This window comes from Otolemur garnettii, unplaced genomic scaffold (assembly GCF_000181295.1).
Source record: "Otolemur garnettii isolate 467f Iridium unplaced genomic scaffold, OtoGar3 scaffold00012, whole genome shotgun sequence".
Taxonomy (NCBI): domain Eukaryota; kingdom Metazoa; phylum Chordata; class Mammalia; order Primates; family Galagidae; genus Otolemur; species Otolemur garnettii.
Genome location: NW_003852407.1, coordinates 30,412,001 through 30,426,027, shown reverse-complemented (window position 1 = coordinate 30,426,027; position 14,027 = coordinate 30,412,001). Strand labels below are relative to the sequence as shown.

Sequence of the window (14,027 nt, the reverse complement as noted above, 5' to 3'; positions counted from 1 at the left end):
TAGATGCACGCAGACACGTGCACACACTGAACGCGCGGGGTTTGTTTTACCAGAATGCATTTTCCAATACCTTCTCAAGACACATGTGCGAAGGAGGTCCAGTTTTGGGGACTCTGTCCACCTGAAAATGTCATTATGTTACCACCTCATTGAATTGAGAGTTTTTCTATATTGGAATCATTTTTGCTTAGAATTTTGAAAGCATTCCTCTATTTTCTTTTAGCTTCCAGCTTTGCTGCTGAGAAGTATGAAGCTGTTCTTTTTTTTTCTTTTTTTAATTCCTGTAAGTGTTCTAGCCCTCTCGCCCCCCACCCCCCGAATCTGGAAGATTTTAGGATTTTCTTTTAGTCCTCAGTGTTCTGAAGTCCTATGCTGATGTGCCTTACAGCAGCTCTCTTTCTCTCTTCATGCTGGGCAGGGCTGGGCCCTTCATTCGGAGACTTAAGTTCTTCAGTGTTGGAAAGTGAGGTTCAGCGCCTCCTCTGAAGGTGCCTCCTCCTGGTCTTCTCACTGGAACATCTGTAATTCGAGCATGGGACTCCTTAACTTGACTCTCCATTTTTTTCTTATCTTTACTCTTTTTCCAGCTGTGCCTGTGGCTCAAGGAGTAGGGCATCGGCCCCAAATACCAGAGAGGGTGGGTTCAAACCCAGCCCTGGCCAATAACTGAAAAAAGAAAAATAGAAAGAAAGAATGTTTCATTTCCATTTATTTGCCTTTCTTCTACTTGCTGAAATATTTTGACTCTGTCTTCCAACCCTTCCACTGAGATTTTATTTCTGTGATCACATTTTTAATTTCTAAGTGTTGTTGCTTTTGCTCTGGTAGTTGCTTTATTTATTTGTTTTAGAGATGGGGGCGGGGGATGTCTTGTTATGTTGCCTGGGCTGGAGTGCAGTGGCTGTTCCTAGGCTCCATCACAGTGCACTACGGCCTCCAACTCCTGGGCACAGTGATCCTTCCACCCCAATAGCTGGGACTGCAAGCGTGCACCACCACAACTGGGGCGATGGTTGCTTTTTTATAGCATTCTGTTCTTATTCTATGGGTATGTTATCTTCTCTTTGCTTCGTAGGTATATTAATGGTATTTATTTTTTCATATTTGTCTTTTCATATTAGGGGTTATGTCATTTGTCTGGTAACCCTTAGTTGTCTTCTTACATTTAAGAGCAGAGTGTTATAAAGTTTAATGGGAACCTCTTTATATTTGTAGGTTTTGTGAAGGAACTGTGACTGTCAGTGTTTTTATTTATTTACTTATTTATTTTTGAGACAGAGTCTCATTCTGTTGCCTCAGGCTAGAGTGCCCTGACGTCAGCCTAGCTCTCAGCAACCTCAAACTTCTGGGCTTAAGAGATCCTCCTGCCTCAACTTCTTGAGTAGCTGGGGCTACTGGTGTCTGCCATGTAGTCTAATTTTTCTATTTTTTGGTAGAGACAGCGTCTTGCTCTTGCTCGGGGTGGTCTTGAACTCTTAAGTTCAGGCAATCCTCCTGCCTTAGCCTCCCAGAGTGCTAGGATTATAGGTATGAGCCATGGCACTCGGCCCTGTGACTGTCACTTCAAGCCAGTCTGATTGGGTTGTACCACTGAGGACTTCCTGAAATTAGAACCGTTTATTTTTTTCTGACCTGGCCAAATTCCCCAGAGAAGAATCTTTTAATCTTTAGCCTGGAAGGGACAGTCTGGCTGACTGAGAAGGTGACCCAGGGTCTGAACATTTCAGTAGGTGAACTTTTCCCCCTTTCCCCTGATTTCAGTAAGTTCCCCTTATCTCCTGGTCCCGGTATCCCCTAGACAGGAGACCTTTTATTTTAACATCTCTGAATAATAAACTTTTAATTTTCTGCTGTGGTTAAGGATCAGTTTATCTTGCTCTATGGGGGTCTGGAGGAGTGGGGTCTAGCTGCTTCTTTTTTCCCCACATACTATAAAAATTATCCATTTAAAGTGTACAATTCAATGATTTTTTTTTTTTTTTGGTATATCCACAGACTTTTCAACCATCATTATAATTGATTTCAGATAAGTTTCATCATCCCTCCCCAAACCCCATACCCATTAATAGTTCTTCCTCTTTTCCCCTTAAAATCTCTAGCCCTAGATAAATATTAATTTGCTTTCTGAATCTATAGATTTGCCTAGTGTAAACACTTCATATAAATGGAATCATAAAATACACAGTCTTCTGTGACTGGCTGCTTCACTTAAAAATGTTTTCAAGGTTTATCCATATTGCGGTCTATATCAGTGCTTCATTTCTTTTCATTGCCAAGTAATATTCCATGGTATGGATATACCACAATCTGTTTATTAGTTGAACGTTTAGCTGTGTCTCCTTTTATGCTGTTCTAAATAATGCTGCTACAAACATTCATGTACACTTTTTTTTTTTGAGATAGAGTCTCAAACTGTCACCCTGGGTAGAGTGCTGGGGCGTCATAGCTCACAGCAACCTCCAACTTGGGCTCAAGTGATCCTCTTCCTCAGTTTTTCTTCTTTTAGTAGAGACAGGGTCTCACTTTTGCTCAGGCTGGTCTCAAACTCATGAGCTCAAACAATCCACCTGCCTCAGCCTCCCAGAGTGCTAGGATTACAAGCATGAGCCACTGCACCCAGCCCATGTACAAGTTTTTGTGTGAACAGATATTTTCATTTCTCTTGGGCACATACTTATGTGTAGAATTGCTGGATCATATGGGAACCCTGTGTTTAACTTTTTGATGTTTTCCATAGCAACTACACCATTTTGCATTCCCACCAACAGTGTGTGAGCTTTTAATATCTCTATATCCTTCTTGACATTTATTATATGTGTATCTTTTTGATTCTAGGTAACTACTTCTTGAACATACATTCAACCAGTCCTCCTATTTTAGCCTCACCTTTATTCCTTTTTCAGAATTAACCATGTCATAAATTCCTAAATTTTTTAGGATTCAGTCATTGCTTCCTTTTTTAAGATAGAGTCTTACTCTGTAGCCCTGCCTACAACCTCAAACTCCTGGGCTCAAGCAATCCTTCTCCCTCAGCGTCCTGAGTAGCTGGGACTACAGGCACCCGCCCCATCAGCCAGCTAATTTGTCTTGCTCTTGCTCATGCTGGTCTCACAATCCTGAGCTCAAATGATCCACTCACCTCAGCCTCCTAGAATGCTAGAATTACAGGTGTGAGCCACCCCACTTGGCAAATCATTGCTTCTTGGCTTTTCCCGCTACTAGTACAGGGTGTAGTTTCTCCGGTCAGTTACCATCATGGTATAGAACTCCAGAGTCCCAGAGACCTGGGTCTTACTCTTGGTCTTGCTACTCACAAGCCACGAGGCCTTGGGCCAAACTTATGTAGCTTTTCTGAGCCTCAGTTTTCTTATCTGTAAAAGAAAAACATAACAAATTGTGAAGTACTTGGCATCCAGTGGGTACCGACAAGTATTAGTTCTCTTACTATGGGCAAACATGGTGGGCATTCAGAAGAAATTAATCTTTTTTCTTTGGGAATTTCTGAGCTGGAGACATGTGGGAGAGAAGGAGACATGTCTCACTCTAATTTGCCTAAGTTTCAACAACCAGTGAATGCCTATCATGGGCTGTTGTACGTGTGTTATAGCTGAAGGTGTAATGCAACAAGTTTCTTGTTTTCAAATGGCTTTCTGTCTGATGGAATCAGAACCAGAACCGAGTTCAGTGCAGTCAGTCACATCCATACAAAGGGAGTGTACAATAATGAGGGGTAGCTTCTAATAGTAGGGCTATTGCACAACTTGGTTCATAGATTAGAACACTTTAGTATGTATGACTCTCAACTCTTGAAGCCAACGAAACTAAACTTCCCTTGAACTTCTGGTACTCTGGGGTACCAAGGCACAGGGAATAGACCCACAGCCCAGTTCTGTTCAGGGTTCTCTATCATGAAATTTCTGGCCAACATGGCTGTATGCCAGTAAGTAAGGGAAGTAAAAATAAATAAATGGATGACAAAAATGCAGCCTAGCCCATAGGTATTAAAATGAAAATGTTAGGCTGGGTGTGGTGGCTCACACCTATAATCCTAGCATTCTGGGAGGCTGAGGCAGGAGGATTTCTTGAGCTCAGGAATTCCAGACCAGCCTGAGCAAGAGTAAGATTCTGTCTCCACTAAAAAATAGAAAAACTTAGCTAGGTGTGGTGGCAGGTGCCTGTATTCTCAGCTACTCAGGCTGAGACAGGAAGATTACTTGACCCTGGAGCCTGAGGTTGCTGTAAGCCATGGCACTCTAGCCTGGGACAACAGAGTGAGACTGTCTCCAAAAAAAAGAAGGAAAGAAAAGAGAAGAAAAAGTAAAAAGGAAATGCTAAAGTCCAGCTGTGAAAGTTAAGAAAGTATTTGCTAAAGCAAGAATCCATTTCTAATATGAAGCCAGTAGACCTACATAAGAGAAAAACTCTAATCAATTCAAGGTTGGGGCGGAGGAATGAGGGAGCAGGGAGAGGGGAAGAGGGGGAAGGGTACGCTTCCACTTAATGGGCACATGTGGGGGGGTGTGACACACCTCTTGGGGGCAGGACACAATTATAAGAGGGATTTTACCTAATAAGTGCAAACATTCTAACCTAATTCTTTATACCCTCCATTAACCTGAAACAATAAAAAAAAAAAAGAAAGTATTTGCTTATAGATATAAATCTTAAATGCTTTTTGTTATTTAATATGTTAAGGATGCTTCTTCCCTGCAGACACACTGATATCGGAGCAGAGATCAAGTTACGGGCAACTTAGAGATCTCAAATCTTTTTGTTTTTTTTTTCTTTTGAGATCTTGATCTTAACCAAGTCCTTGCTCATATAGGAGCATGGAAGTTATGTGGTTTTGACTGGCCGAGACAGATTTGGGAAAGTGGCACATTGTCAGGAGATTGGTCTTGGGAGACTCTCTTTATTTAAGTGCTTCACTTTTTCAGGCCCTGACACTGTAAAGATAATCACACACTGAACTTGGCTCACACAGTGAGGACACATTGAACTTGGCTCTACACAGTGTGAGGAAAAAGTCTTGAGAACGGGACATAACATTGCACACACTGTCAGGCTGTTTGTCTTAATGAAAACCTGTTTGTCAGCCTGTGTGGGCCTGAGATGTTCAGGCACTAGGAAGACTGACTACTCACTCTTCCTCCTATGGCTGTGGCAGCTGGATCCGGGTCCTCCCCACCAGACAGTCCTGTCAGCTTTTACCCTCTTCCTCAAGTCCTCAGATGCCCCGCTGTACCACCACTAGCCTGAACTGGCTGTTTGTTAACTGAACAGCTGGTATAATTTGTGAGTGGGCCCTGGAGGACCACCTAAGCCCAGGAGTTGTGTGTGCACCAAGCTTTACCTGCTTTAACTCTACTCACCTATTCATGATAGGAAAAGACCTCCTGGGTGAAGGCCTCAAATAATACTCAAACTCTTCCTAACAAATACAAACAGTGTAACCTAATCATATATTCATCTGAAATTGAAATAAAGAAAAAACAGAGGAAACAAAAAACAAAAGAGTATTCTAAAGTCAACTTTTTTGTAGGAGAAAGAAAAAACAGAGAATAAGTGGGTACCCTACTCCTTTGAGCCACCAGACGCCCAGGTCTGTCTGGTGGGGTTAGAACCAGAACAGAGTTCAGTGCTGCCAGTCACATTGATACAAAGGGAGTGTACAATAATGAGGGGTACTTCTAACAGTAGGGCTGTTGCAGAACTTGGTTCATAGATTAGAACACTTTAGTGCTCTAGTGGTGCCTGTGGCTCAAAGGAGTAGGGTGTTGGCCCCATATGCCGGAGGTGGTAGGTTCAAACCCAGCCCTGGCCAAAAATTGCAAAAAAAAGAAAAAGAAGAGAGTATTCTAAAGTCAACTTTTGAAAACAGTAAAGCAAGATTTTTTTCTTTTCTGAGCACTTCTTAGAGTGTGTAATAGTTTGCAAACCATTATGAATTTCCAAGAAAGGGATAGAATATGCATCATTTTCCAATCTGTCCTCTTCTCCCCTCACAAAGAAAAAACCATGGAGAAAGACTGATTTAAGATCAATCTTCTCTATGAGCCCTTCCCTAATTAATTCAAATTAGAAGTTATCTGGAGAACCTTACTTGTTCCCCTTTTCATTTATATGTTTTTATATCTAATTTTAGAGTTGGCTAAGACAGAGAAATTTTCTTTTCATTTTATTTATTTATTTTCATTATTATTATTTTTTTAGAGATAGAGTCTCACTTTATCGCCCTTGGTAGCGTGCCATTACATCACAGCTCACAGCAACCTCCGACTCCTGGGCTTAGGTGATTCTCTTGCCTCAGCCTCCTGAGTAGCCAGGATTACAGGCGCCCACCAGAATGCCCAGCTATTTTTTGTTGTTGTTGTTGTTTTTGTTGTTGTTGTTGTTGCAGTTTGGCTGGGGCCAGGCTCAAACCTGTCACCCTCCATATACATGGCTGGTGCCCCACCCACTGAGCCATAGGCACCGGCCAATTTTATTTATTGTTTTAAATAAATCATCACTGTACGTGAATGCATTTATGGGGTAGTGTGATGATTTGATATACAGTTTGGAATGTTTACATCAAACTGGTTAACGTAACCTTCACCTCACTCACTTATTTGTTGTGTTAAGACATTTGTACTCTACTCCTAATAGTTTTGACGTGTACCCTTGCACTGCGCACATTCTTAATAGCTGTTATAAGAATCCCTAGTCCTTTGGGGGTGAGTGTTAAGACAAGGAGCAGGGGATCCTCCCCAGCCTTTTCACTGGTGACCTAAAGGTCTTTGTTTCCTTGAGCCCCTGGTTGCTTTGCATGTGCCAATTTGGTGGTCGAAGTGGAGGGAGAGCTGAATTGCTTTCATAACAAATGAGGCAAACTTTGAAGTTCCCAGGGAAATTTCAGGAAGGAGAGAGGAGTCAGTCAGACTAAATGCTGCCATGGGAAAAAGATCAGAGAGGAAAAAGAAAACAAACAAACAAACAGGCTAATGGTAGCCTTGCCGAAGTGAGCTTTGGGGAGGAACAGAAAGGACTGGTGGAAAATTATAAGCGGTTTGCTGTTTAGGGACACAGCACGAACCCCAAACGTCATCTTCAGCCCACGGTTTCTGAGTGTGAGAGGGCTCTGCCACTGGGGTGGCATAGTGGTAGAGGGGATGGTCAACATCTGGGTGGCTTCGGTAATGAAATTCATGTCTCATCAGCTCGGCCAGGCTGCAAGTGTGTATGTATTGAATGAATGAATAAACAAATGAGTAGATTTCCAAGAAGCTGCAGCAGATAAGGGATTTTTAGTAACTGAGGCTAGAGCAGGCCTCAGCCATTAAGGTGACAGATTCCTGCGGAAAGCAGGCAGGAGTAAGGGCTTGGTCTGTGTTTGCTGAGCTTATGATCACTTGATCAGTGAGAACGGCACTATTGTAAGCAGCTTCTTTCATTTAGAAAGAACTAAAGATTTAATCTCTGACCTAAGAAATCTACTTTGATTATAAATATCTGGTCTTACTAGATTCTTTTTTTTTGACTGGGGCTGGGTTTGAACCTGCCACCTCCGGTATATGGGGCCAGCACCCTATTCCTTTGAGTCACAGGCACCACCCTGGCCTTTTAGATTCTTTTCCTTGTCCTTAGACTAAGGACACATTGGGAAAATACAAAGGTCTCATACTTCTCTATTCTCTGTTAGAAATAATTTTCTCTGCCATGTGGGTTTCTTTCTTTCTTTTTTTTTAAAACACGAGTCTCACTTTGTTGCCCTAGGTAGATTGCTGTGGCATAATAGTTCACAGCAGCTTTAAACTCTGAGGCTCAAGTCATCCTCTTGCCTCAGCCTCCTGAGTAGCTGGGACTACATGGGCTAGTATTTTTCTATTTTTAGTAGAGGCAGGATCTCACTCTTGCTCAGGCTGGTCTTGGACTCCTGAGCTCAGGAGATCCACCTGCCTTGGCTTCCCAGAGTTCTAGGATTACAGGCGTGACCCACTACGCCCTGCCTCACATGTGTTTTTATAAACACATTGTCACCAACTAACATTGTACATTTCACCACGTTGGATGGTTCATATGTTTTGGGTTCTCTGTAACATTTCAAGGTTCAAATTTAACCAGGTCATGTCCCATGCATGGGGTTGAAAAATACTACCATAGAGGCTTTGTTTTACCCTATGTGGTATAAACCTCACTTTCTTGAAAGCTGAGGTGAGGAACCATAACTTCCTCATCTTTGAAGCCACAGCCTGGCAGTCTCTGGTTCATGGTTAGTGATGAGTAGATAAGTTTGAGCTGAGTTGCCCATAGGGAGGAAGCTGAGCCCTGGGAGAGTCAGATTGGCCAGCTCAAGAATAATGGGCAGGGCTCTGGGGAAAGACTTGGCCTTGACACCTCTTACTTGTCATCAAAGGGTCTTTTACTTGCATAGTCAACATGAAATTGTATCTGCACAGTGCTTACCGGGTAGACCCACTAAATGAGAAGTTCTTTATCCCTGTGATAAGGAATCATGCCACCTTTTGAAATGCATTTACTGGGAAACCATCTGTTGGATTCAGGTTTCTAGCCCAAGGAGGGTGGGAAAGGGTTTGGTCATCACTACAGAAGTTAGGCTGGGCTCCTGAGATGTGACAGTTGGTGAAAGAGATGGTGCAAGAGCCCAGACATCTGAGAGGGACTTGAGGGTAAGTCACGTGAAGATGACCTACCCCCTGAACCACTGGTTATTCCGTCATGTGTTGGACATTCCTTGATCCCCTGCTCTGACACTCACCATTCTAAGCTCTGTGGATTTATTCATGAACCAAGACAGAAAAAGTTTCTACATTCCAAGCAGTGGAAGAGCCACTGTGGGACCCTGTGTTGTTTCCCCGAAAGCCTGCTGTGCTCCAGGAACATAAGGAATGCCACTGTGACAAGTGTCATGGGCAGAAGTGGGGACAGAGCAGGTTACAACTGGCACAGTTGAGCTCCGCCAGACCCTCAGTGCCCTTTGCCAGGGCTAACATTGTGCCTTTTCTTCCACAGACGACTTCGCAGAGGAGGAGGAGGTGCAGTCCTTCGGTTACAAGCGGTTTGGTGAGTTCTAGTAAAGCTCTGTTCCTTGTCCACGTGCAATTTGAGAAGCAATGACAAGCCCTCAGAGACTGTCCCAAGCCCGTTGCTGGACCTTAACACATGTGACATTTATGGCTCTGAGGTCTGATTTTGGCTGGAAGTCCCGTTTCTGCATACGAGGTGGATGATCTGTCACAACCCTGCAGGGCTGTGGCACTGGAGGTGCCCCCAGGCCTGGGGATGCAAAGCAGGCGGCTTACTAGACGGTATGGTGGGGGAGGGTAAATCGTGACACAACAGGAGCAAAATACGTGGGATTTCTCTATTTTGCCGTGTAAAGATGCTTTTTCTCGCCTCTCACCTGTTGCTCAGGCCTCCTACTCCTAACATAGTAGGTGAGTGAGAGGGATCTGCTGAGACAGATGCTGTGGGGGAGGCCGATAATGGCTTCAAAAGACGACAACACTCTGATTCTGGAACCTGAATTTTACCTTATAGAGTGAAAAGGACATTGCGGCTGTGATTAAGTTGAAAAGCTCGAGGTGGGGAGGTAATCCTGTTACCCAGATGGCCCCTAAGAGCCATTGCAAGTGTCCTTATTAGAGGGCAGCAGAGGGAGAAAGATCTGACTGCAGAGAGACGGTGATGTGATGCCAGCAGCCGGCATCAGTGTGGTGCGCTCAGGTCACAGGAGACAGGTGACACTAGGAGCTAAACAGCGCAAGATGATGGCTTCTTTTTTCACAGGCTCTGGAGGGAGAAGAGTCTTTCCTAGTCTTTATTTCAGCTAACCGAAGGCGAGGTTTGACTTCTGTAGGAGAAGGAATTTATACTGTTTAAGCCAAGGGTGTCCAATCTGTGGCCCCCAAGTCACATGCTGATTTTGTGAGGACTTTTTGCTTCTCTGTGGTGTCAGATAGCAAGAAAAGATTGCAGGGGCTTTTTTTGTTCCCTGCCAATCAGCTTTGTGTTTGTGTTGTTAATGTGCAGCCCAAGAAAACTCTTACTCTGCCAACGTGCAGCTAACAATAAAAAGGTTGGACACCCCAGGTTTACACCTCCATGTTTGGTAATCCCTTATGGCAGCCCTAAGGAACAGATACACGCTCGGCGGGCTCCTAGGCTGCTGCACTCGGAGGGCTCCACTCTGCTTCTCAGGCTCTGCAATTTGTCTTTGAAATGCTAGTGAAACTGCAAAGTTTCAAAGACGTCCAGGGGAGCTGGGACTTTCCCAACCAGTTTATGTCTTGGCCAGAAGAAATGGAGAAGGATGGAGGAGAGAAGTATGTGTGTGTGTTTGGGGTGGGGTGGGGGGAGAAAAAATATGCAAAAGAATGAAACTACTTCCTGTTGCTTAAAAAAAATTCCTGGCTGGACTTTGATGAAAGTTAACAGCCCTCAGCTGCTCTGGCTCCTGCACTGCTTTAGCATTTTTCCTTCTGGATACATGCTTCTGCATTTCTTCTGGGAGAGTACAGGGCTCTAACATGGGGACACAGAGGCACCGAGCCCACAGCTCGTCCGTCCGTCTGTTCCGACTCTGCAGTAGCAGCCCAGGCCATCCTTCCTCCTCTCCCCCGTACCCTGCTCCTTCTCTGCGTGGTTTTCTGCTTCTGGGTTGGTACCCTGTGTTGTTCTGCCTTCCCCTGGGAGACTCGCTGATGGCAGCAGTAGGAGGAAAGGTGAAACCAAGAATTATAAAGGAAAACAAAACAAAAAAACAGGGAAAGGCAGAGATAAAGAAGAAAATCACACTTGTCAAAACAGGGCAAAATGCACGTGGAGATGCCTGCGTGTTTTGGAGATCAGTAGAAACATCAGAGTAAAACCAAGAAAAAAAAATTCTTTAAAAAGGGCAACATGGAGAGAAAATGTTTTTTATAAATTCGACGACCGTGTTATTAGCTAGATGGGTGGGGACTTGGTGAAAAAGATGAAAAGTAGTATGTTGCTGAAAAGATTTTAATTTATAGTGGTTAAATGATGCCTGAGGATTGCAGCTGGATGACTCAGAGGAGATAACAGCTTACAAACATGGGAGCACATAAACAGAGAGTTGTGAAGGGAATGATACCAACTGGTACGCATGGGAGAGCGGGATGAAATTAAAACGGAAAACCTTATAGAGGTCTGTGAAGAGGCGTTCCTGATGTTGAGACTTCTTGGATTCAGCTTCTAGGTAGGTGATGGACATCTAGTATAGGTCTATAGTAGGATCTTGTATGTGGAAGAGCCTTTGGGACGATTTAAGTCACTCTTTAATTTTATAGATAAGGGAGGTGGGTCCAGATAAATTAAGTCCTTGCTCAAGAAGCAAGTTAGCTAGAGCTGGTGCTGGAAGATTCTGGGTCTACTAACTCTCAGGCTAGTGTAGTTTTGGAAAGACCGAGCAGTGAAATTGAAATGACTTTACAACTTCCCTGTCTTGGAGGGGGAAGGTCTGGAACCCTAAAGTGGGCTAGATGACCTATCTGGCCCCACTAGGGAGGCCTTGCCACTTGTATGGGGTCTATAACCCTGGACTTGGTTCTTTTCTTTTTCATTCTTTTTTTTTTTTTTTGGTAAGACAGAGTCTCACTCTGTCACTCTAGGTAGAGTGTCCTGGCATCATCATAGCTCACAGCAATCTCAAACTCCTGGGTTCCAGCAATCCTCTTGCGTCAGCCTCCCAAATAGCTGTGACTACAGGCACCCGCCACAATGCCTGGCTAGTTTTTCCATTTTTGGTAGAGGCAGGGTCTGGCTCTTACTCAGGCTGGTCTTGAACTCCTAAGCTCAGGTGGTCCACCTGCCTTGGTCTCCCAAAGTGCTAGGATTACAGGCATGAGCCACTGTATCTGGCTTAGACTTGGTTCTTTACAAAGTAATTGGTTGTTTGATTTTGCTAAGGAATGGCCAGATTTGGTCATTGAATCCAGCATAACCCAAGAACCTGTTGGTTCCAGTATGGTTAAGCTTTAACCGTTAAAGGAAGACCAGTTCCTTTCCATGTAGGAGGTTGGTAGTGAAGGTGTGCAGAGATGGGATAACCTGCTGGGCCCCGCCCCTAATTACTCTTATGTCTGGAAACCAGTTACTCAAACTCTGTGGGCCTGAGATCCTGCCCCAGCCCACAAGCAGAGTGACAACTGCCAAGGGAAGTAAGTGTACCTCACAGGGCTATGGTGAGGCCAAGAGAGATACCAGATGGACAAGTGCTTTGAAGGTCCAGCACTATAAAAACACAAAGCTATATTAGCACTCTGCTGAGATTCGGGGCTGGTGGTACTCTCTGGACATTCTGGGGACAGCCACTGCAGTATATCAGAGTGTGACAGGCCTGAAACCTTCTTCCTGGAGAGCTGTAAAAGTGTGATTTACTTTTGAAGGTAGTAATAGTGTAGGCTTTTATTTTTGGTAGACTGGATAACAGTGTTTCACTATTATATAATTTTAGCTGTGTCTTTATGCAAGTACAATAAACACAACCTGAATTTAGACTACAGGTGAGCTAAGAGTTAATTATTCACAAGGCACAGAGACCGTTGTTTTAGCAAATTGTTATTGGGCAGGCTTGCTTCCAAAGTTATTCATGTCAAGTTATGCAGAAGCATTTGCTACACGAAGTCAAGGCTGTTTACATAACATTATTGTGCTTTTTTACATCCAGTGTAGCTTTACAACATAGAGCAAAGTGTGTGATCTTGTTATCTGCCCTGGGACTGTATTTAGTACAGTCATCCTTTGTTTATTCAGGGGTTCATTATTGCATCCTAGTCTCAGCCAGGTCTTCCCTCCTTCCGCCTTTCCATATGTCCAGTTTGGTAGCCCCTTTCCCAGAATTCTGGGCAGGTGTCTAAAGAAAAGATAGAGTTACGTCCAATGGTTGTGCCCCTCTGACAAAAGCTTCAATGAGGAAAGACTTGCAAGGGTTAATTAAGTGGGCATTTTCAAGCTTAATCAGGCTGTAAGGGTCAGCTTTTCTTGGCCTCAGTAAGCAGAGCTAATTGGGATGTAACTATAGCTACAATTTGGCAGACTTCATTTTCTGGAACATGAGTTATACCAGCATATTAATTTTTCTTCTCTTTTCTTTCCTTCTTTTTTTTTTTTTTTTTTTCTGAGACAGAGGCTCATTTTGTTGCCCTCAGTAGAGTGCTATGATGCCACAGCTCACAGCAACCTCAAACTCTTAGGCTTAAGAGATTTTCTTGCCTCAGCCTCCCAAGTAGCTAGGACTATAGGCACCCACCACAATGCCTGGTGATTTTTAGAATCAGGGCTTCACTCTGGTTCAGGCTGGTCTCAAACCTATGAGTTCAGGCAATCCACCTGCCTTAGGCTCCCAGAGTGCTAGGATTATAGGCGTGAGCCACCTCACCCGGCCTCATTTTTATTTTCTATACATAGAATAGGTTATGTATTACAAGGATATTTTTTTGCTAATTTCCCAGTTACTGTTTTCTTTAAAAATATCAGTTGTCACTCTAGAGTGATTTATTTTTTATTATTTTTATAAGAAACCTTCATTGGAATGCTTGGAAAAGGAAAGAGAGTGAGCCCCACCCTGGACGTCCCAGGCGCTCCCTCCTGGGCCTGCTGTGCCCCCATGCTGGGCTGCGGGCACTAGACTGGCTTTGTTTCATTGACTGGGTTCATGAGAACCCATTGAGTGGGTTCTGCCATGTTATTTTTGGAATATGATCAGATAGAATGATAAATGTCTGAAGCTGAAATGATGAAGGAGCAAGAGATACAGGGTTCAGCCTGTGAAAATCACGAGTGGATTTAAGGGTTTACAGTGAGCAACTGTGGGCAGCTGGAAACATTTGTTGTTTGTGTTTGACAAACAAAGCTTTGACAAAATTATTTCCCTGGGGTTCAGGGAGAAAAAGATCTGAAAACTTACAAACTATGAAACAGTAACAAAAAAAAAGCAAAAGGAGGAATGCTGTATGGAATAGAACTCAAGGTTGTCATAAAAACTAAGTGGGAGGGCAGCACCT

The 14,027-nt window shown here is 43.7% G+C and overlaps 1 protein-coding gene across 1 annotated transcript in view; it reads left to right on the top strand.

Annotated features, from left to right (window-relative positions):
* Positions 1-14,027, top strand: part of COLEC12 (collectin subfamily member 12) — a 181,671-nt gene that overhangs the window by 12,142 nt on the left and 155,502 nt on the right. The window contains exon 2 of the mRNA XM_003784795.2: positions 9,013-9,063. Within this exon, the coding sequence (XP_003784843.1) occupies positions 9,013-9,063 (51 nt within the window). The remainder of the gene's footprint in view (positions 1-9,012; positions 9,064-14,027) is intronic.